We start from the raw sequence: 23,938 nt of genomic DNA, 5'->3' as shown, positions 1-23,938 counted from the left end.
GGACATTGCTACTGCTCAGAATTTATAGGGTGGGGACAGGAAATATAGTGTACATGCCTGTTTTAAAATCTAAGAAAATATAAAAGGCTTATGTTGTTTTTGTTAATTCTGTTAATAATATAATCTAATTCTTGCTGAAACCTGTGGTTGCAAATAAATGTACTAAATGAAAAGAAAATTATTTTATGGAGGTGGAGCTACCTATATACAGCAGGTGCCACAGCAGTTGTTATAATAGGGGATTATTCTTTCAAAAATATGCATGTAACAGTAGTAAGACTGTGAGGAGATACAATGCATCAGCAAGGAAATTTGCATCTACCTCCTGGAAAAATAAGAATATGGATAAACCTTCAGAAGCTAAAATTGTTTAATCTTTTATTTCAAACTAAAACCAATAGTTCACTTACTCCATAAAATGTTTTGAATTCAGCATATCTAGACTGCAATTTTTAACTAAAAGTGTTCTCTGAAGGGCTAATAATTCCTTTTGCTTTTCTATTTCAACAATATTTTGTAATATAACTAATTCTTATCTTAATAAATAATGCCATATTCTAGTCTACTAAGATACCATAATAATAAAATTTAGAATAAACATTTAATGATGGGACAATTTTAAAACTTATTCTTGAATTCATAGCTATTAGTGGATTTGGGAAAATGAAAATTAGAGGTGGTTGTCTTTTTATGTTTGCTGCAAAATAGAGCACCACAAATGTTTTCTTTTACAGGAAAAAATTAAATCCTATATGAATTCACTTTAATTAAAGAATGAAAGAATCTTTACTGTTTTTTTCTGAGGAAGTTTTTTACACTGATTTGATGATAATTACATACTCTTTGATATGATATTTAGAACAGGGAGAAGAAATAAATATATTTCTACTATAAGGATATTTGGATATCTAATTGTGTATTTTTCAACAGGGTCAGCTTTCAATACTGCAAGAGAAAATAGACCACTTGGAACGGTTGCTGGCGGAAAATAATGAAATTATTTCAAACATAAGGGATTCTGTGATCAATTTGAGTGAATCTGTCAAAGATGGACAACATAGTTCAGAAGTGATAAACTTTAATCAAAGAAATTTTTCAGAAGTATTGCCTCTTGCCACTGCATATCTTTCAATTGAGCCTGAAGATTGTCAGTTTGCTTCAAAAATTGGAAGTCAAGCTTCAGATGTTCAAGTAAGAATCAGCTGAATATTAACTAATATCCCTCATTATTTTTAACCCTTTACCGAAGAAATATAAAGATCTTTGTGTAGCCTTTCAGATAGTTATACTTGGATTTCTAAATTGTGAAATAATTGATTGGTAGGTTGGTCAAACATACATGCAGATACTGAAATCACTGGGATTGCCATGAAAATGTGTTATGATATGCAAAATATGGTTTAACTCATTTATATGTTTTGTTTAAAGTAATATATTCATTTGTAATATGTGTAATATGTTTATATGACTATAAAATGGGTATATTTTCTAAAGACTTTCCCCCCTTACTGTTTTAATGATTTTTTAAAATTATAATTTGGGACATTCTTTTCAGATTGAATGACTGTATATTATTATTTGATAGATTTGATCTTTAGTGAAGGAAAAATTGTATTTAAGCACAAATGTTAATTTTTTTCAAAGAAAATTCTTTACAATATTTTTGCCTGAGTGATTTTAACTCTTTTTTTAAAATTGTAGATTACAATTTAAAATAATGCTTCCTCTATAGCTGCAATCTTATTATATTATATTGCTGTTCACCATATTAAATGTTAAAGTAGTATAATACAGTTTCTGTTCCAAAAGTATAAGAAACCGTGTCACAGAATTTTGAAATTTGTGGTCAGAGAAACTCTTTATAGCTACAATCACCCAGGAGCCTCAAGTTAGGCAACCGTGCTCTATATCAGACATGTCAAACTCGCGATGTAACGTGACATCGCGCAACATATCGGGACTGTTTTGCCATTGCTGGCAATGGGGTGGGCGCGGCTTCTACGTGATGCGTCTGGCCCACAGGATGGCAGTTTGACACCCCTGTTTTATATGATGGCTAGTATTTGTTACTGTACAAAACTTTTGAAGGAGCAGTTATTTAAATACTTTTGAATCAAATTCATTGAAATGCGAGGCCTTGTATCAGGTTGTCTGAATATTTACACTTAGCACCCATGATTAAACAAATTAAAATAATTAGGCATTTTCTAGAATGATTTCTTTGGATATGCATTTGTATGATTTGAAGTGCTTTATACTGTGATTGGAGTTCATTGCAATGCTGTCAACTTCTGAAATGTGTGTAGATGACAGTGCTACGACTTCATTATTAAAAGGAATAGAATAGCTTCTTTCTTGTGGTGTCCTCAAATTCCTGGCCAACTATGATTCCAGAGTATCAGGGGAACTTCAATTTCTTCTTATTGTGAGATGTAATAGCTGTTCACGTGCCTTTGAGTATTTAATTGTTGTTGTTGTTAGTTGCGAAGTTGTGTCTGACCCATTGCGACCCCATGGACAACGTTCCTCCAGGCCTTCCTATCCTCTACTATCTTCTGGAGTCCATTTAAACTCACTCCTACTCCATCCAGCCACCTCATTCTCTGTCATCCCCTTCTATTGCCCTCAGGCTTTCCCAGCATTAGGCTCTTCTCCATTGAGTCCTTCCCTCATTAGGTGGCCAAAGTATTTGAGTTTCAACTTCAGCATCTGGCCTTCTAAAGAGCAGTCGGGATTGATCTCTTCTAGGACTAACCAGTTTGAACACCTTGCAGTCCAAGGGACTCACAGGAGTCTTCTCCAGCACCATAGTTCAAAGGCCTCAATTCTTTGATGCTCAGCCTTTCTTATGGTCCAACTTTCACAGCCATACATTGCAACTGGGAAAACCATGGCCTGGACTATACACATTTTTATTGGCAGATGATGTCTCTGCTTTTTAGTATGCTGTCTTGATTTGCCGTAGCTTTCCTCTCCAGGATCAAGTGTCTTTTGATTTCTTGGCTGCAGTCCCTATCTCCGGTGATCTTGGAGTCCAGGAAAATAAAATCTGTCACTACCTCCATTTCTTCCCCATCTATTTGCCAGGAATTGAGTTGCCATGATTTTGGTTTTCTTAATGTTGAGTTTCAAGCCAACTTTTGCACTCTCCTTCACCCACATCAAGAAGCTCTTTAGTTCCTCTTCACTTTCTGCCATTAGAGTGGTCTCATCTGCATATCTTAGGTTGTTGATACTTCTCCCGGCAATCTTAATTCCAACTTTTGATTCCTCTAGTCCTGCCTTTCTCATGATGTGCTCTGCATATAAGTTAAATAGGCAGGGTGACAGAATACAGCCTTGCTGGACTCCTTTCCCAATTTTGAATCAATCAGTGGTTCCATGTCCAGTTCTCACTTTTGCTTCTTGACCCACATATAGGTTTTTCAAGAGACAAGATGGTCTGATACTCCCATCTCTTTAAGAACGTGCCACAATTTGTTGTGATCCACACAACCAAAGTGTTTTAGTGTAGTCAATGAAGCAGAAGTAGATGTTTTTCTGGAACTCCCTAGCTTTCTCCACGATCCAGCATATGTTGGCAATTTGATCTCTAGTTCCTACTACTACTAGTAGTAGTAATAGTAACAGTAGTATTTTTCCTAGGAATAATTTTTTTATCAGAATTTCTAAGAATTAGCTAAATTCTTAAAGTTTTCTGATAAAAAATTTATTAAATCCTTAAAAAGTTAGAAAGGGAGAATCCTGTTTGCTCAGGGCAAGTGCCAGAAAACTTAACTGAACTTTGTTTCTCAGTAGACTTATGTATTGGTCTAACAGTTTAAGTGGAAACTTTGTATTGTCTTTACTTTATTTGTAATTCATTTTTATTAATTTATTTTTATTTATTAAATTTTCATGCCACCCATAACCCTACAAGGTGACTCTGGGTGATTTGCAAATTATAAAACAAATAAAAAATAGTTATTTTTTTTAAATGACATAGATTAAAATAATATTAAAAACTGTACTAAAATTGTTTTGACTTTCAATGAAAATTTGAATTTGTTTAGTACCTGATTGTTTTGCATCTGTTATTAGCAGATTTAATTTAATACACATGGATTAACTGAACCTGTATTAAAGGCTGAATATTATTTATTCACGATCAATAATGTTATGTTAAGTGATACTTGAATATTTCTATGTGCACAAAATATATATGTGTCTTTGTGGTGTGTGTTTTAATGGTAGTAGGAAGAATTAGTTGAACAATGAGAATGTTGGATATAAATTGTGTGTATGTTTATAAAAGGTGATGGGTGGTATATTTCAGACTGTTATGGCTAATCACATATGTACAATGTTTAATTTATGATATCTAGACAAATAATATATAAAATCTATGAAGAGTATTCTTTGGAATATTCAAACAACTTTGGAATGAGTCTGTCTGTCTGTCTGTCTGTCTGTCTGTCTCTATCTATCTATCTATCTATCTATCTATCTATCTATCTATCTATCTATCTATCTATCTATCTATCTAATTTATCCATGCCTTAGGGCAGGGGTAGGCAACCTTGGCTTTTTTAACCAAGGTTGCCTACCCCTGCCTTAGGGTCTTTGCTGAATGAACTGCCTGGATAAATCTGTGGTTGTTCTTGCTTGCTTCCTAGGCCTGAGAGAGGGTGACTGACTCAAAGCTACCCAGTCAGCTTTTTGCCTAAGGCAAGGCTAGAACTCATGGCTGCCTCATTTCTAATAGCGTCATTAATTACCAGATCAAAGTGGCTCTCAATGATTTGTTTGAACTTTGTTTCATAGTAAATTAGTGATCATAACCGTACTTGCAGAACTATGTGCATCAGCCGCTTAATTTTATATATCGTCTATTCTTTTTATGCATTTTAGATGCTGAAAGTCTATGACATTCTTCCTTTTGATAATCCAGATGGTGGAGTTTGGAAGCAAGGGTTTGACATCACTTATGATGAACATGAGTGGGATGATAAACCTCTTCAAGTTTTTGTTGTACCTCACTCACATAATGATCCAGGTAACATTTCAGAAAGCTTCAAAATATGTTTGGGGCAATCATATTTGTGTCCTCAGCTCCATGAAACATAATGTTTTATCATCATATAGTCATAGTTCTTTTTTATTAATATATTTTCCTTGATTCCACCATTACTAAAAAATACTTTATGGGTTACAGAATCAGCAAGTAATCACTCTAGCTGGCTAGATTTCAGTACAAATTGTACAGAAATAACCAAATGAGCAAAAATAAGAGACCAATGACATACTAAGCTGTTATTCACAACAATTTCTGTTTGCAAGACTAATCTGCCTTAATCTTTCAGCCTACCACTAACAAACAAACCACTGGACTGGATTTTACAGTTCGGAATAAAGAGATTGCACAATATGGTTTTGCGGGCACTGGCTGCCAGGCAGTAGTCAGTAAATTTGGCATTTGGCAAACAGTAGGCTCAAATAAGGGTGAATGCCAAAAAGACTTTTTTATTTTAAATAAATATCTTTATTTTATTTTGAGGAATATTTTTAAAGTAAAAATATTGTATTTACTTTCTACTAGACCGTAAAAGATTTTATGTTATTTCTTCTGGATGTTCATTCTTGCTACTTTCTATAGTAAAGAGTGGCAAACTACATTCTTAACATCTTGATGTGAAAACCTTGAACTATTCACTTGATATTTCATTGCCTTTTTCTATTCAGGAATAATAGTATTCTAAAACCAAAAAAATACTGTGCAATATCTTAAGCCTGAAACTTGATTTATACAAGATTCAGGCTTTTGCCTCATCAATTCAGTCTTATTTAAATGGTCTCACATAACACAATAGCCTCTTTGCACATTATATTAAGAGTTATGCCATATTAGCTAAAACCCAATTCCATATTCAAGTAGTTTGTTCAAAAATTTAAATTATTTGAAAGAATAATTAAAATGTTAAATATAGTTATTGCACTCTCATTACTGTACAACTTGCAATTAATAAATGTATTTAATATTGTGGGATATCTGTGGAAGTTTAAATCTGTGGCCTGAATCTTGCATAATTACAATGACCGTATTATCATGGAAAAAATAAAAGACAAAACCTGAAAGGGAGCAAATTTGAGAGAGGTTCATGAGGATAAAAAAAAATATTTTTGTTTATTACTTTGCTTTACAAAGGAAATTTCAAGAGTAAAACCAAGAAAAAAAAATATAAATCTAAAGGCCAGCTTTCTGAAATAAAGAGGACGTATGGTCACCATAATTCAAGACTTTAATGCTAACAGCTGACACAATTTTCAGGACCTATACACAATAGTTCCTAATGCTTTTCTGTTATGTTTGCCTTTAGTGGTTAATTTAACCAAAAGAGGGCATATTAAACAAAGCCGAGTAGCAGTGGATTGGCAAGACATACCATCTATTTCATTTTGGTTCTGCTTTGCTTTACTAATTCTTGTTCCAGAAATTCTGATAAATACTTGACATTTATTTTTTAGTTATTTCTTCAACATAATGATTACCTGACTTCTTGTCCCTATATCAAAAAGACAAATGTTTGTATGTTCTTCTGTTTTAGAACAATCAAGCCACTATTTTTTTCCTGATGAAAGATTATTGTACAGTTCAGATAGATACAGTAGTCACAAATATTGTAGACTCAAAAGAAACCAACATCTTTTTAGCAATTTATTCTAACTCAGTTCTTAAGTTTGCTCATACATTTCATTCCTTTTAGATTAGTATTTTATATTCCTCTTTGTGTTCAAATTGTGGGCTTTTAAAATCCTTGATATTTGGGATCTCATATGTGTCTAAGCATATATTAATTTTAACTGTCCCATTCTTTTCTTTTAGAAAACTCAGTGATTTTCAGAAATTCTGTTCTGAAGAGATTCATAACTACTTAGTTTCTAGCGTAAGAAAATAATTTTCATTTGATACAGAAGTGAATGGAATCTCAAAGACTTAAATTGGCTTCATTTTTCATTTACTAAAATTACATTTAGTTTTTTTATTGATTTTTTTATATAACACTTGTTTCCATTTGCACTGATTTTGTGGAGGGGTTTTTTTTGTCTTAATTGTTTGTGATTGCAGCAGTAACAGGATGAATTTATCTCCTGATGGCCACCATTTTGTTCCCAGAATTCTATGAAAGGGTTAAGAATGATGTAGTTTTCAGGAGCTTCTAGGAAAATAAAAAAAATTATCTGCATGCATTTGCCGAGAAAATAGTTTCTTACTTCCCTTAGTGATATGACTGGAGTAATGAAACAAATCCAAAATACACATACTTATTGCTTAAGTTGTTTGTAACAAAAGGCAGTTGACCTGAAGTGAACTCCCTTGGTATTTTTTCTTAATATTAAATAAAAATTAATACTTTCTTCCACTTTAAAATGTAGGGCAATTGACTTCCTCATTTAATTAGCATTATTACCATACTTTATGCTTTCAAAATGTTTCCAAGTTATTTTAAATATAGATATACTTAAAAAAATCTGTTTTCTTATTTTTTCAATTCAAGTTTGCTAAACAGTCAAAGGCTACTTTTTGTTACTGTCTAGTTTTTTTAGTCATAGTCAAATTTTTGTTATGAAAAAATGATTGTTTTTTGGGGAAACCCTGGTATTATCTCAATGTATTCAGTTTAATTTGTTCAGCATGTGATATTATGTTTAATAGGTTGGCTGAAGACATTTGATGACTACTTCAGAGATCAGACACAACACATTCTCAATAACATGGTTCTTAAACTTCAAGAAGATAAAGGAAGGAAATTTATGTGGTCTGAAATCTCTTATTTTTCAAAGTGGTGGGATGGAATAGATAGTCAGAAGAAGGATGCTGTGAAAAGGTCGGGATATTTTAATATTGCATGTATATATTTTCTTTCAAACTACCTTATGCCCTAGTGTGAAACCGCATCAGTATTCATTATCATTGTAACTCATTTTTGTATATGTTTATAAATTTCAGTATTCTAATGCATAACTAGTCTGGGCCTTTATTTCTTAAAGTACAATTTAACTTCATTTCTTTTTAATGTTATGATTAAATTACCAAGCTTCATAAGTGAGCAATTTGTAGTAGAAATGTTAGTTATAGCTAAGGTCATTTCTTTCATAAAAATAGTGATGCTGGTTTAGTTCAAAACAGAAATTTACAATGAAATAATAATTGGCTGTCTACTGAAACTCCTTTATTAATATTCACTCACTCTAGACATTTAATAAAACAGACAAGTTTCTTCCAACAGACATAGTATCATAATTAAATCCATATTTCCCTATTGGACACATCATGTTACTTCCAAGTCAGTGGAATAAAAGGAAAGAACAGAGATGGAGCAAAAAAAATGGAACAAAATAAAGGAACTGTAATAGCCTTACCACAAGATCTAATTGCTTCAGTTGTAGTTTTTGCATCTCATTTCAATAAACGTCCTTCTACACCTGCTTGTACAGGTTTGTCTATCCATATTTCCTGATCCATGCAATCATGTTTCCCAGTTTCTTAAAAAGAAACTAAGTTAGCCATTGAAGAGATAAAGCAGAAGAAACCAACAACCAGAGACTACATTCATCCCCCAATCCCAATTTTAAGGCTGCAGAGTTATTCTTAGAGTCTGTTCTGTTTCCCCCCCCAACTTTAAATAGTCTTCATACTAGTTGTAAATGAAGGTATCATGCATTTTTCTAATAAATGATATGTGATTTTCTTTTTTGAGAAATAAAGTACTTTATCGGTATTTAAAGATGATATTTATAAACAAGAAATATTACAAATGGTTTTAAATGTAAACATATTTCAGGTTAATAGAAGACGGCCAGTTTGAAATTGTAACAGGAGGTTGGGTCATGCCTGATGAAGCTTCTCCTCATTATTTTGCTTTAATTGACCAATTGATAGAAGGACATCAGTGGCTAGACAAAGCTGTAGGTAAGTCCACATAATTTTTGTCTTGTGAGCTTTGCCAACTCTTCCATTTGAGTATAAAGGTTTAAATGATGAATGAATAAATTATTTTCTTTTGTAAATTGCCAAACCACAACTGACAAAATAAATGTACTTAATTAGGTTTATAGTAAAAAACAGATGTCAATAAAAAAGTTTGGAGAACTCATCTCTTAAATGTTGTTGCAACAAGCTGAACATGGCTTCTGGAGTAGTATAATAATAATAATATGAGTTTTGAGTGCTAGTTTTTTTGTCTATTGTTGATTATTCAAGTTGAGAAAAGAGCAGTTTTGAAATTTTCTGAGATAAGACATTAAACTTTGAAACCCATCATGTTCACAGGCTGTTCCGTAAGGTGCCTTATCCTCCTAATGTCTTATTATTGCATTTATAAAAATGAAAGTGTAAAAGACTTTCTTCAGAGTAAAAGACTTATTTTTATTCTTTAAAAATATAAATGGTAGGAAGTCAAGACTTAGCATTCATTTTGTATACCTGCCTTTTTTTAGTGTCTCTAATTTCTTGGAAAATTTGATAATTTGTGTGTGTTTGTAGAAAAAATATGTGATTTTACATTTGGGGGTTAGATAGCACTTTTGCTTCATACTTGGGTTCTGTGATGACCCAGGGCCCCGAACTGAGGCAAAGCAGTCGGCTGGCAAGAGCAACAGTCTTTTAATCACTGCCAATGTTCACCCAAAAGCTCCCACATATGCTGGCACGAGTTCAAACAATACAGCCAGGGAAGTTTTCACTGTTCTCAAGGCAAGACAGATAACAAGAAAACATAAAGAGTCCTTTTAACTCTCAGCTTGCCTGCAAACTGCAAAGAGATCAGGAATGTAGTCTGTGGTCGTGAAGCAGGAAACAAACTGATCTGGAATACAAAGTGTCCAGGTTACAAGAGCACAAGTCACAACAAACTCAAGATCCCACGTTTGTTCCCGGCAAATGCCCCACCCCACAGCGTCTCCTTAAATCCTAATCCCCAGATGTGCCTTGTGGAGTGGGGCGGGATGGTCTCCTCCCGAGCAAGCGAGCTTGCCTCCGTTGTTCTCCTTTCTGCTCGCTTTGCTCTAGGACAGTGTTTCTCAACCTTAGCAACTTGAAGAGGTATGGACTTCAACTCCCAGAATTCCCCAGCCAGCACAACTGGCTGGAGAATTCTGGGAGTTAAAGTCCATACCTCTTCAAGTTGCCAAGGTTGAGAAACACTGCTCTAGGATCAGGTGGGGGGGGCTTGCTCCTCGCCTGAACTCTGACTTCCCTGTTCCAAACCTGAAGGGCCCCGGCCTGCCTCAGCCTGCTCCTCCCTACAGTCCTCCGAAGCCACAGAAACCCCCTCCTTCTCAGCAGAGAATTCCATGTCTTCCTTAGAACAGGCTCGGAGGGAGGCATGACAGGTTCTCTAGCCAGTTTCTTCCCCATCCATGTGATCATGTTTCCTGTTCCACTGAAAAAGAAACAAAGCTTTCTATTGAATATATGAGGCAACAGTTTACCTTTTGGGAGTTTTTGTTTGCTTTAGAATCGACTATATGCCAACCATTCCAAGTTGTGCACCAGTCCCCAAATATTGGGAATCCCGTGTTAATATGTAAGTATAAATGTGTTTGTGTTTATGTAGTCTGGCAACATGTTGTTTTCAAAATACATTCTTTTTACTAGGAGTAAAGCCAAAATCCGGGTGGGCAATTGATCCATTTGGACATTCACCAACTATGGCTTATCTTCTAAAACGTGCTGGATTTTCCAATATGCTGATACAGAGAGTTCATTATTCAATTAAAAAACATCTTGCAACCCAGAAGGCACTAGAATTTTTTTGGAGACAGAATTGGGGTAAGTATTTCTTTTATATGAGCTCATTGCAACTTGGGAGTCCTTGGTGCTCTCTCAGTTCAGTTGTTTGCTTGCAGACATTTCATTACCCAACTAAGTTATATCCTCAACATAAGGTAACGTTTGCTTCCTGTTTATACGTAGTAGCTTGGCCTGCCAGATTTGATGGGGGTGTGGCTTTCTCGGTCATTCCTTGATTAAGTATTGTTTTTCCTTGATTATTTGGTGATAATCCTTGCTTAATCAGTGGTGGCTGCTGAAAAGGATATGTTCTGGTGTTTTTGTTTCCTTCTTAGCTTCTTTATTGTCTCTGTTGAATAGTATGTAACTATGGTTTATTTTTATGCATCTATTAATGGCTGATTTGTCTGAATGTCAAGCTTCCAGTAATTTCCTAGCATTTTTGGATTTAGCATGGTATAAAATGCTGAGAGGTTTCCAGTTGAGACTATGCTTAAGTTTGTTTACTTGTGAGTATTCTAACTGCTAGTTGCTTTTTGTTTGCTAAAAGCCATTATATTGTTTTGCCAGAATTTCATAGTGTTAAACTCTTAGAAAAATACTGTCCTTCATTTTCTAAGTAAACGAGTGTAAATTTCAAAACTGAATACTGCAAATAATTCCTTCAAATATGTACTTCAATGCTATGAAGATCTTGGTGACAAATGAACTACAAAATATATAATTATGTTTAAATTCTTGCAAGGAGTTAACTTTTTGTACTACAGTGTCTGTTACCCAGAGTAATGTAGTGTCAGTTCTGAATAATCTTGTATTTTATACTTTATGTCATATAGTGTGCCTTATTAATTGTGATGTTTCTGACACAAATAAACAAGCTCTGAATAGACTTTTTATTATCATTTTATATTATAGTGTAAGTTATGCTGTCAAATTTGTGTTGGCAAAATAGGAAGATAGTTGACCTCATTATTTTCTATAGTTTTTATTTATTTCTAAATAAATGGGATGGGAACAAACTTTCTAATCAGTTTTTTGGAAGCACTAATGAAAGAAGCACATTTCTACTTATAGTTAAGAACCTAAATTGAGTAATGTTTCCAAGTTTTTTTAAAGTTAGATTTCTCCAAGGTTTCATCTTTGGTTCTTAAACCTGTTTTAGCTGATTTTTTGTTTGACTTTTCTAAGTCATTCTGGTACTCTGCAGTATGCTTTATCCAGCATTACTACATTTCTTTTAAAATTCATAGTATATAACACTATTAGATTTCTCTACACATAGAGCTCCTGAAGTACTTGACTATCATTTTGGATATCTCATATTATCGAGAATCATTCGACTATTAAGATGAAATGATACGAACAGTTTGAAATTCAGTGCATGTGAATTCTTGGCATTCAGCATTCATTGTTAAATCTGTAAAAGCAACCAGCTTTCAAGGTATACTAATATGAAACAGCACAGATTATAAGCTTGTGTTACCTCTCAGTATACCTATTAAATAAAAATAGTTCCAATTTATATATGATTGTCAATTGTAATCTTGATTTAAAACTGGATAATGAGTATATAGTATGTAAATGCAATTTAATATTAAATTCTGTCATCTGATAAGATAGAATATCATTTTCTTGTGACATGACATGATCCATGGATCTAGCAATCTTGAGAATGATCAAGAGAAAGACATATAATGTATATTTTATTAGATGACAGATGGCTTATAATAAAAGAAAAAGAAAAAAGTATTTTTGGAATTAATTGGTGATGGAAGAAAAACTCTCTGAGGCCCTGAATTTGGGTTATATGGATTCTGAGAAGTCTGGTTTATGATGTACATAAAATAATTTATTTTTATATTTATCTTGGTATTTTAATTTTAGATTTGGGATCTGATACAGATATTCTCTGCCACATGATGCCTTTCTATAGCTATGACGTTCCTCACACTTGTGGACCAGATCCCAAAATCTGCTGCCAATTTGATTTTAAGCGACTTCCTGGAGGAAGAGTTAGTTGCCCCTGGAGAGTTCCTCCTGAAGCCATTCATTCCGGAAACATTCAACACAGGTAAATGTATAAAAATATTAATCATTGCAATGATGCGCTATAAAATGTGAACATTTTAGAATTAGACAAAGTGTTTTTTTGCACTAATGCAACTTTGGATTTTTAAACATTATTTCAAGCATTTTACCTGGCTAATGAGCCAAAACTGGATGCCAGAGTAGCTTTCAAGTTAAGTAAAAGAAGACAGCTCACCCCATTTCATGCTTATGATCTAAAGAACGACACATACACAAAAAGGTGTTAGCAGGATGGGAGATGGAAGAATTCACAGAAGATGGAAAGGCTATTTTTAAAAAAACAGTAGTGGTCCCAGCTATATAATTCTTGAAACAGTCAGTTGAAAGAGAAGAAGTCTTAAGTGTGGTGGAATAAAGAATGGTTGAGCTGTTAGTAGGACCAAAATAATAGCCTTGCTGCTCTTCCCTCTGTCCTGGATATAGCTGGATGGACTTGTAAACATCCATATCTAGACAGATCATTACAACAACATGATCCAGTCTCTCTCTCTCAATATCTATGTTGTGGCATTACAACATAACATTTGTAGCATTCCACAGTCCCACGATTACAATTTATGACATTTTTTTGCCGGAAACTGGTTTTTCCGTCCAGTTTCTGGCAAAAACTGCCTATTGGGTATAATAGGTTTGCTTAACGACCACAGCATTCACTTGATGACTCCTATAAAAGTCTTAAAAATCAGTTGTGATCATTTGGTGACTCTTAATGACCAGCATCATTTATTACAATAATTCAGGGCTCAATTATGATCATGAGCTGAGAAATATTTGTAATAAGCTTAACTACAGTATATGTACTCTGTGTACTGTATGGACAAAACCAAGAGTTGACAATGCTTTGTTAGACATTAAATCACTGTTGTCTTCTATGTAGACATTTGCATCCACAACAGAAGTTGCTTTGTCAACTTCTGAAAGAGTATTACCCAAACTGAAGCCCTCCAAATGCATTTGGGCTGCATCTTGAATTTTGAGTCAGTTTGAATGTTGCAGATTTAACATATCTGGGAAATGCCAGAAAAATGGCAAGTAAGGAAACGGATGACTGGAGAATAGGTCACTCCAAATAAAATGCCTTCCTGAGAAAGATCCTAGATTATATATTATCTCACTGTTCCCTAGTATGTTAATTAAACTAATGGGTTATATTAGTGGCATGATATAAAACAATGGGGTACTTTACTTTTTACCATTTGAACTTTTTTTTTTTATGCTGTGAGTGACTCTGTCAGTTTCTGAAACTGAAGGGCTTCATAATTCTTTGAAGTGCTCCTACAGCAGTTGTTTTTCTACTCTGTGACAAAAGCTCTCAGTTTATTGCAACAGGGTTGCTAAAACAGAAGAATGTAGAAAAGCCTTTTTTGCATGGACATTGAAGTTTGCATACCAGAGTAGTAATGATAAGTGAACCCTCCTTGTTTTTGTTTTCTCATTATTTTGTTTTGAATATTCCTTGAGTGCTGGGGTTATTGTACTTGTACTTTTAATTATTTTTCACTGTTTTGATCCTGACCTACCTGTAGGAGATTCTGTAAACTTATACTTTTGGGAGTGAAGTAGCACATAAGTGTTAGTAAATAAAATAAATCAATATTCAACAAGTTTTTGTTGGTTGTACTTGGGAAAATTTGTGGATATTTTAGAATAATGAGCTATGAATAAATTTAGCCATAGATGAACAATGGAACTATAATCTGTAATGTTTTATTAGACAGACAGAGAGAGTTAAAAATTGGTGAAATTGATGAATTCTCTGGATTTTGAACGTTCCCGTTTCATTGATACAGATTTTCTAAATCTGTTTGCTCAGTCATACTGATTAAATATAAATAAACTAAAGATCTAATCCTTTTATATTGAAATGAATGTTGATAAACCTTCATAGAATTGCGTATTTAATTAGAAGGAGTAGTCACACTATGAACTCAGGAATCAAATTTGGTTGCATAAATCTTTTTTAAAACGTTAGTAATGTAATTCAATTCAATCAGTAAAAGTTTGCAAATCTATTCTTTTATTTCTAAGGGCATGGATGATTTTAGATCAATACAGAAAGAAGTCAAAGCTTTTTCGAACCAAAATTTTATTGGCTCCACTAGGAGATGATTTTCGCTATACTGAAAGTTCAGAATGGGATCAGCAATATCAGAATTATCAGAAGTTATTTGATTATATGAATTCTCATCCTGAGTTCCATGTCAAGGTAAGAAGCGATGGTCTTAAGACACCCATTATTATTATTTTTTCACTACAAATTTTGTTAAAGTTTTACATTTGCTTCTGGACTGTCATAGCAAATAAATATATAAGTCCTTTAAAACGTGATTCCTCACATCTAGTGAGATATTCTTTCGGTGTACAGGTAGTCCTTGACATATGAGCACAATTGAGCCCAAAATTTCTGTTCCTAAGCTAAACAATTATTGTTTCCTACCTTTCCTACTAAATATATCACTGCAATTGTTAAGTTAGTAACAAGGTTGTAGATTGAGTCTGGCTTCCCCATTGACTTTGCTTATCAGAAGGTTGCAAAAAGTGATCACGTGACCCCGGGACATAGCAATCGTCATAAATGTGAACCAGTTGCCAAGCATCTGAATTTTGATCACGTGACCATGGGGATGCTGCAACTGTCAAAGGTGTGAAAAGTGGTTATAAGTCACTTTTTCAGTCCTGTTGTAACTCCAAATTGTCATCACATGAATGGTTGTAAGTTGATTGCAATCCTGTATAGCAGGGGTGTCAAACTGCTGGCCTGCAAGCAGGATGTGTCATGCTGAAACTGCACCCACCCCAGCTCCAGCAATGGGAAAAAAGTCACGATACATCACGACACATTACGTGATGTGGCGAGTTTGACACCCCTGCGGTACGGGGTTGTATAATATATGGAACTGCAGTCTTTGGCTAACAGTTTTTAATCTTTATTTATACCTATTTAGAAATAAAGTTTTATTCCTTGGTCCATTACAGAACTGTACAGTATATGCTTTATGTATGAGTCAGGTAGTTTATTTCTTCCTCTAAGAAAATTAAACTCTCAAGTAACTTCATAAAATTTTACACTAATCACTTCAGTTTTAACAGAACAGATTACCACTTTATCTTCTCTCTAACCCCCCCCCCAAATCTTCACTAAGCTCAAAGAAAAAAAAAATATAGCGAGTCATATGACTCTCTCTTAAAATAGTTTTACAGAGTATTAACACCACAGTTTAAAACTTTTAAAGATAAATGTGTTGTGCTGGCTTTCCACACAATTATTAGGAATATGAATGTGTCCAGATGTCAGAGTTCATACTTATTTAACTGGACTAGAAATACTTTAAACACAGAGACTGTATATATTTTAAGTTTCAAATCCCCCAAAGTAAAGATTTATGAAAGTAATAGCAAACTTTAAAACAATTATCTGTTACTACTTCATAGCTAAAACATAATGAAACTATATAAGATACAAAGTAGACTTATGTTGAATTTATATAACCTTGAAATGATTTAGATTTGAATGAAAAGTCATTATATTAACTGCTTCATGATTTGCTATTTCTTAAATTCAAATGCAGGAAACTTTGTATTTGTAAGCATTTCTGTTCTATGTAAAACAACTAAAATTCTTTGAAAATTTGTGGATAATGGACTTCAATGATTTAATTGAAATGATTATATTTATTATTTCAATTGCTTTAAAATTATAACAATTTGTTGCCTGGAGCATAACAATTTTAGTGATATCTGTGTGACATCTCCAAGAATATAGTCACATAGGTAGTATGTTATTTATCCTTAGGTATAATGTAGTGTTAGTTACAGTTTTTATACTGGATTGTTTTAGTTTAGGTTTATGCAACTCTCATTTCTTTCTTTTCCTTCTATGCAAAAGAGAGGGATTCTGTACATAGTTTTCTTCAAGGTTTTGATGTCATTTTAAGTAATATCATGGATATGATGGTTTAAGACAAACTCATGTCATATTCGAAGTAAGTGAATTTCAAATTCGGAATGTAAGATGGGATAGTAAACTAACTGCAGCTTGTTTAAACACGCAAATATATATACAGCTTTTGTTGCATGCAAAATTATGATGTTTCAAATTTTTGATATATAATTTAGTAGTACATTCAAATCTTTAAGGCTTTCTTAACTTTTAATGCTTTCTCCCTGCAAGTTTCACACAAGCAAAGAATTTGCGAATGTGAAGAATGCTTGGAGCATAGGCATATCAGCATGTTCCCTGTTGACTTTTGAGAAGTTGTCAGGCAATATTGAAAATGGGGATCATGTGATCATGGCTCATGTAGCAGCTGCACTGAACAGCAGCAGTGCCAAAAAAAATCCCCAGATTTCATTTCCTCATGAGTAATAGGTCCCAGCCTTTTGTGAGTTAGCCCATTTGAGGTACCTTTTTTGACAAACTTTTTGTTCTATGATGCAACATTTTGCCTAATTGAAGGTTACAAAATATCAGATCGATGCAAGAGTTTTAGTAGTATATAGATTTATAATTAATTAGGATAAATGGTGCTGCTTTATTATGCTAAGCATTGTGCTGGTATCTTTAGAAAAAGAATGGTAAATGAATAAGATAAATTGCAGTAAACTATAATGCAGACCTGATCAATGAAGTCTTCTAAAATTATATCAGGGATGAAAACTACTCATGCAGCAGCTATGTATGCTTAAGGGTGGGGAGCCACAAGGTTGGTAATAGGAAAATTGTTTAGGTTTTATCAGAAAATAAATATTATTTTTCCTAGATAAGTTTGTGAGTTTTTAAAATTTAAAAGATATAAGCTAGCTACAAGTGCTAAGTAGGAACCTCAAGTCAAAAGAAAGTTCCTACTTCATCTGTCTCATCTTCCCCATTACAGTGCTCCACATTTGATAATTCATGGTTTGCGTGCAAAATATATACATCAGTCTTCCCCATCACATCTGTTCACCTGTGAAATTAACAAGCTATAGTAGCAAAGGGAAGTAAAAATTAAAACATAAATGGGAAAAGTTTTGGCAGTGATGTGCCATAAGACATTATAAGCTAAGGAAAATAGAACAAGAAAATCCTGATGATGTTACCTATTCTGGTAATGAAACGTTCAGAAATTAAATTGAAACAAGCTTGGAGAGCAAACCATTGCCAAAATCTAAAACCTGAGCTACAAATATTTTCTATTATTTCAATGGAAAAAGTTATTTTTGTATAGAGAAAAGAAAAATGAGAAACAGAAACTAAAGTAGGCCAACCTAGAACAATGAGGAAATCACAGCTACAAAAGTGAAACACTAGATTTCTCAAAGTTTGCTTGAAGAACAAAATCTGTTCTAATTGAATGCATGGTAAAGAATTTATACCACATTTTAATTTTCTCTAGGCTCAGTTTGGAACATTATCAGATTATTTTGAGGCGCTGCATAAAGCTGGCAAATTGGATGGAAAGAGCGGTAATTCGGTATTTCCTGTTTTGAGCGGAGATTTCTTCACCTATGCAGACAGAGATCATCATTATTGGAGTGGATATTTTACATCACGACCTTTCTACAAACGCTTAGATAGAGTTCTAGAATCATATTTAAGGTAAATGGTGTAATTTTGAAGATTTATGCTCTCATGCTATCAAGTAACAGATGCTTCTGTAATTATGTTGTTATATTTCTATGTCAATCCAGCAGCATTTATTACGTATATATTCTACAATGGAATCATGCAACAAATCTTGGCCTAAATCTTAACTATTGTAGAATATTATAAAAGCTGTTAGATAATTAATACTTTGTACTGCAATGATGAACTACCTTACTTTGTTTACCTTTTGGTGAAAACAAGGGGATATATGTTGCTTGAATAGTTTGGTTTAGTTTTCCAGACCCTCTATTCTACATTCTCCCAGTCACAGTTAGGTTAGCTAATACAGGAACTCCATGTTTACTAAACATACTGACGTCATTAGTCACATCTCAGCTGAAGATTTTTCTACAGAATTTATTTTATTATGTTGTACTTCTATTCAAGAACTATTTCTTCCATAGTCTCTCTCTTTTCCCCAGAATTTAATTTCATTTTGTTAACATCTCATACTTTCCTAATAGATGACCTTTGGTTGGTATTAAAATCCTGGATTTTTTTTTGTTTTGACTTTTTGTTTCTTAGAGTAGTTCAGTAGGTTCTCTGTTAAATCAAGAAATAATCTATCCAGACAATGAAATACTTCTCTTTGTCAAGCAACGAAGGCTATAAAGTCAAATGGATTTTTCAGATCACAGCTTAAAAATTGTAGGAGAAAGTACATATCCACCTGTTGGTTAATGCAGTTAAATCTACTAAACGTTCTCTGAAGTGCTCAACAACCTGACTGAACTGTTTTTGTTAATTTAATTACATCATGAATTGTAAGTTTTTAAAATAATCATTCAATTTAAAGTACATTTATACCACTTCTCATTGTAGTTAATCCTGAAGCAATTCACAAGCCCAATAGAGCAGAACAAAAACACTCCATTAATAAGCTTAGGGGGATATAATGATTACAGGTAGTCAGCCTACAAATGTGTGTTTACAAAAGACATCCAAAACATAATTCCAAAGATATATAAAAACATCCTTCAACATCTTCATCAACGATTTGGATGAAGGGATAGATGGGGAACTCATCAAATTTGCAGATGACACCAAGCTGGCAGGAATAGCCAACACTCCAGAAGACAGGCTTCAGATACAGAAGGATCTGGACAGACTTGAACACTGGGCACTAACTAACAATTCAATGGTGAAAAAAGCAAGGTTCTACATTTAGTACCACTTGCTCATTGTCGGAGTCCTAGTAATCCTGAGCCAGCAATTCACAAGCTGCCAATAGAGATCACAGAACAACAATACTGCACTCACACTCTTAATAGGGGACTGGAGGCATATAGGGGGTATATATGATAGCAGTATTCCAATATTCAGGGGCTGCCAGGCTATTTTCCAAAGCACCTGAAGGCAGGACAAGAAGCGGGTGGAAACTATCAAGGAGAGAAGCAACCTAGAACTAAGGAGAAACTTCCTGACAGTGAGAACAATTAATCAGTGGAACAGCTTGCCTCCAGAAGCAGTAAATGCTCCAACACTGGAAGTTTTCAAGAAGAGACTGGACAGCCATTTGTCCGAAATAGCGTAGGGTTTCCTGCCCGAGCAGGGGGTTGGACTAGATGACCTCCAAGGTCCCTTCCAACTTTACTACTATTACTATCCATTTATTTTATTTTTTGCATTTCTGATTATGACAGATAGGTTCTCAGTTAGCAACATTTAATAGAAATTCTCAGACCTTAGGGAAGGGGAACTATTGTGGCTCAATAGCGTGAGAGTCAAAAGTGCATGCAAAGCATTCCCATGAGCAAAATACTACTTCATTAAGTTGTGAACATACAGAAGTAATATATTTGCTGTGCCCCTCCCAGAAAATAGAAGTCTAGAGACAATCAAAGAAAATGATTGTCTTATCATTTTGGGATTTTCAAATGCTTTTCATGTATCATCTACTCCAAAGGATTATGGTAATCATGATGATGACAAATGCTTAAATTTATATTTTGCCATAAAGCACAATGAAGTAAGTCAGATCCAGTTTTAGGTTTAAAGGAATTGTTTGTTTATAAAATGTTTACATTTCCTGAATCCCACTGACTTCACTTATCCATTGAAGAATATTATAGAAGGCCTAAGCTACCAGAAGATAGACATATTCATACTTAAATGCATGCATCCCAGACTTTGTTTTTCAAGCTATGATTTTTTTTATGAGAGTAAGCTTTCCATGCATGAAAGGATCAAAATAATGCCTCTAATCAAATATTTTCCTAACACATCTTACAGCACTGAGTGATTGTATGAAATGCAAGTCAAACTTACAAATGTTGTCCAACTAAACACATATTTGTTTAGCTAATAATTCTGTAATAAGCAAACTCTTTTATTTCAGGGCTGCAGAAATTCTATATTCTTTGGCTGTGGTGCAATCCAAAAAGTTTGAGAAAACAAAAATCTTTCCTTCAGTAGATTACTACAGATTGTTGACAGAGGCGAGAAGAAATCTGGGACTTTTTCAGCATCATGATGCTATCACAGGAACTTCAAAAGATTGGGTGGTTGTAGATTATGGTACGAGGTAAGGATTGAGATGAATCTAATTATCTGAAGTCTTGTTTTAGATCACTTAAGTTTGTTTGCTTGTTTTAAGTTTTAAGTAGTCTAATGCTGGCATGTCCATTTTAATACAGAAAATATTTCATGGTAAATTTAATACAAAAATATTTGAATTTAGTCTTCATAGTTGGTGTATTTATTTTATTCTCAGGCTTTTCCATTCATTAATGAACTTGAAGGAGATCATCACTGAATCTGCTCACATTCTTATTCTAAAGGACCAAGAAATGTATAGCTACAACACGGCAACACCATTCTTTACAATGGTGAGTTTCCCAAAGCACCTAATATGATCTTGGTTACTGTTACAGAAGCCATAAATTGTGCTGATGAAAAAATAGCTTTATAAAAATATAGATTTTAAACAGTGATTTATAAACTTGAACTGGTCTTTTAATCAGGAAATAGAATAACAGAATTGAATACAGAATACATGCATGTATGCACAACTCCCAGGATCTCTTTTCATAACTTCCCTGTTTCCACCCTAACCTTTGGGGGGGGGGATTAGGGGTCAGCTGGAGTACTTTAAAGCAAACTGGCTTCCAACTGCCTGTTTTATTTTTTTAAGAAAACTTCTACTTCTTTGTGAGTTTAATACTTGTTCATAGGAAAGAAAGGTGTTAATGAAAGGAATTCTTTATTTTGTTTCAGAAAAAAATCTAAGATAAAACATAGAGGAAATATTCTGGAAACTTTGCTGCTAAATGGGAGTTGTATTATGAACTACTAGAGGTGGTATTTTTTGAACATACAATCTGAAAATAAAATCTGAAATAAGCTCTTCAGTCTAAATTACTCTGTGTGTGTGTGTGTGTGTGTGTGTGTGTGTGTGTGTGTGTATGAATATTTGAATCCCAGGTGTAGACATGTTTCTTAGGAATCAATAAAAATAATGAACTCCAGGATGTAAAATAGCCTTTTAATACTGAGCTTTCATCAACTAGCTGTTGACATCATCAGGGTAAGGGCTGAGAATAAAGGAGAACCTACATGTGTGCTTGTGTGACCATTTTTAACGGTCAAGGTATAGAACATATATATAGCATACTCACAACACACTTGCTCACATTTAATCCAATAGTTCCGGCTTTGCTGCAAAAGCCGGTCTCAGACTGAAATTCAAATATCCCTCCTATCAGCTGTTCGGCGCATAGGACCTGCTGCGCTACGCATAGTCGCACATCGGCTGCAAGTGTCCTCATGAGGGGTGCAATCTATGTCCGTTCGTGAAAGAACCAGTTTCACAACAGCAGAACAAAAGAGAGCGAGAAACGGCCGGTTTAATTACACCTTCCACAAAGTTACTGACAGCTGACAGTAATAAAAGGGCTCTTGCAACGGAGAGTGTCTATTCACAGTGAGACGGGCACATGCAACTGCTAGATAGCGAACAGACATTGAGACCTCAGTGAGGACTGGCTCGTGCGGTGAGAGAACTGGCTTCACAGCATCCAGATGGGGGGGCGATGAGTTACTTACACATCCCATGAGGGCATCTACTGGTTCACACATCAGAGCCAGACTCGCCACCACAGCTGAGAGCGAGAGACCGGAATGACCATGCCGATTGCACCCCTCTCACGACGATACTTACAGCTGATACGCGACTGCGCATAGCGCAGCAGGTCCTACGCGCCAAACAGCTGATAGGAGGGATATTTGAATTTCGGTCCAAGACCGGCTTTTGCAGCAAAGGCAGAACTATTGGACTAAATGTGAGCGAGTGTGTTGTGAGCATGCTATATATACATTTTATACCTTGACCGTTAAAAACGGTCACACAAGCATACATGGTCAAAATCACCAACTCTCATTCTAGGACAGTTGTAGGCTCTCTTGGACTATTCCTAGCACTGATTTTTGTTTCATATGTTGCATCAGTAATTAACCAAAAATACTTTCCCTGCTGGTAGGATATTACTCAGTCTTCACAAGATTCTTTGCTACATAAGACTGTCATACAGCTGGAAAAACAGCCAAGGTAAATATTTGTTCTTTAATATTTAAAAATATCTTTAAAATGTTAAATATTTTTGTGTTGTATATGTGTGAATGAGAAAATTCAGCACAATCACTGTTTGTTCTAGTTTATCCATTCCTAGCATTTGCCCCTCCCAGCATGTGCCCCAACCCAGATTACTTGCACAGATGTTACTTCCGATTAGCAGTGGACCAATTTCTATTATAAATGGTTAACTATGTCATTACTAAAGAAACCTGACTACGAAATAATGCTTCTTGAATAAATAAATGCTTAGATTCATAAAAAAATTATTTCAGTTACATCTACACTTCTATAAAACAAAATTCTACAAAAACAAGGTGTCATCATAGCTAGTAAGATGTGGAATTTTTGCTTCTGGGGAATTGGACACTTTCCAAGAGAATATGCAATTTCGTTGGAGACTGTAAATGGAGAAGACTGGTGGATTTCCATTCTCTTTTCCAATAAAAAGAATTGTTTTCATTTGCACACTGTCACCATTGAATATCTTTATTTTAATTGTAAAAGTGTTTGCTTTAATGTATCTTGCTTTGGCAGCCCATCAGTTGATTATAATAATATAATGTAACACAATTCAAATGTTTGTTGCATTTGAATTACTTCTTGTATAAAACAGACATAAGCCAGAAACAAAGGAAATGCTAAGGAAAAGGTTGTAAGAGAGTAATAAAGGCATATTTAGAGGTCATTAGGGCAAAAAAATGTTTAAAACATTCAAACAATATTCAAACAATATCTAAAATGTCTGACTTTTTAAAACAATATTTAAATCTTAACTTTTCTATTGATTTTATTTTTTAATCTTTAAATGTAAAGATTGATTATTATAGTGTTTCAGAAAATCTGCTTGATATTATTGGTTTTATATTAAACTTGAATTGAT

The 23,938-nt window shown here is 34.1% G+C and overlaps 1 protein-coding gene across 1 annotated transcript in view; it reads left to right on the top strand.

Moving 5' to 3' along the window:
- The window catches only part of MAN2A1 (mannosidase alpha class 2A member 1), a 51,151-nt gene that overhangs the window by 6,788 nt on the left and 20,425 nt on the right, over positions 1–23,938 (top strand). The window contains exons 2-12 of the mRNA XM_039338385.1: positions 931–1,191; positions 4,891–5,035; positions 7,694–7,865; positions 8,823–8,950; positions 10,637–10,810; positions 12,656–12,842; positions 14,888–15,065; positions 18,235–18,437; positions 20,824–21,009; positions 21,199–21,313; positions 22,964–23,031. Of these exons, the coding sequence (XP_039194319.1) occupies positions 931–1,191; positions 4,891–5,035; positions 7,694–7,865; positions 8,823–8,950; positions 10,637–10,810; positions 12,656–12,842; positions 14,888–15,065; positions 18,235–18,437; positions 20,824–21,009; positions 21,199–21,313; positions 22,964–23,031 (1,817 nt within the window). The remainder of the gene's footprint in view (positions 1–930; positions 1,192–4,890; positions 5,036–7,693; positions 7,866–8,822; positions 8,951–10,636; positions 10,811–12,655; positions 12,843–14,887; positions 15,066–18,234; positions 18,438–20,823; positions 21,010–21,198; positions 21,314–22,963; positions 23,032–23,938) is intronic.

This window comes from Crotalus tigris, unplaced genomic scaffold, assembly GCF_016545835.1.
Source record: "Crotalus tigris isolate CLP2741 ecotype Arizona unplaced genomic scaffold, ASM1654583v1 scf7180000017700.2314712, whole genome shotgun sequence".
In the NCBI taxonomy this organism is placed as follows: Eukaryota; Metazoa; Chordata; class Lepidosauria; order Squamata; family Viperidae; genus Crotalus; species Crotalus tigris.
This window is presented reverse-complemented; position numbering and strand designations above follow the sequence as displayed.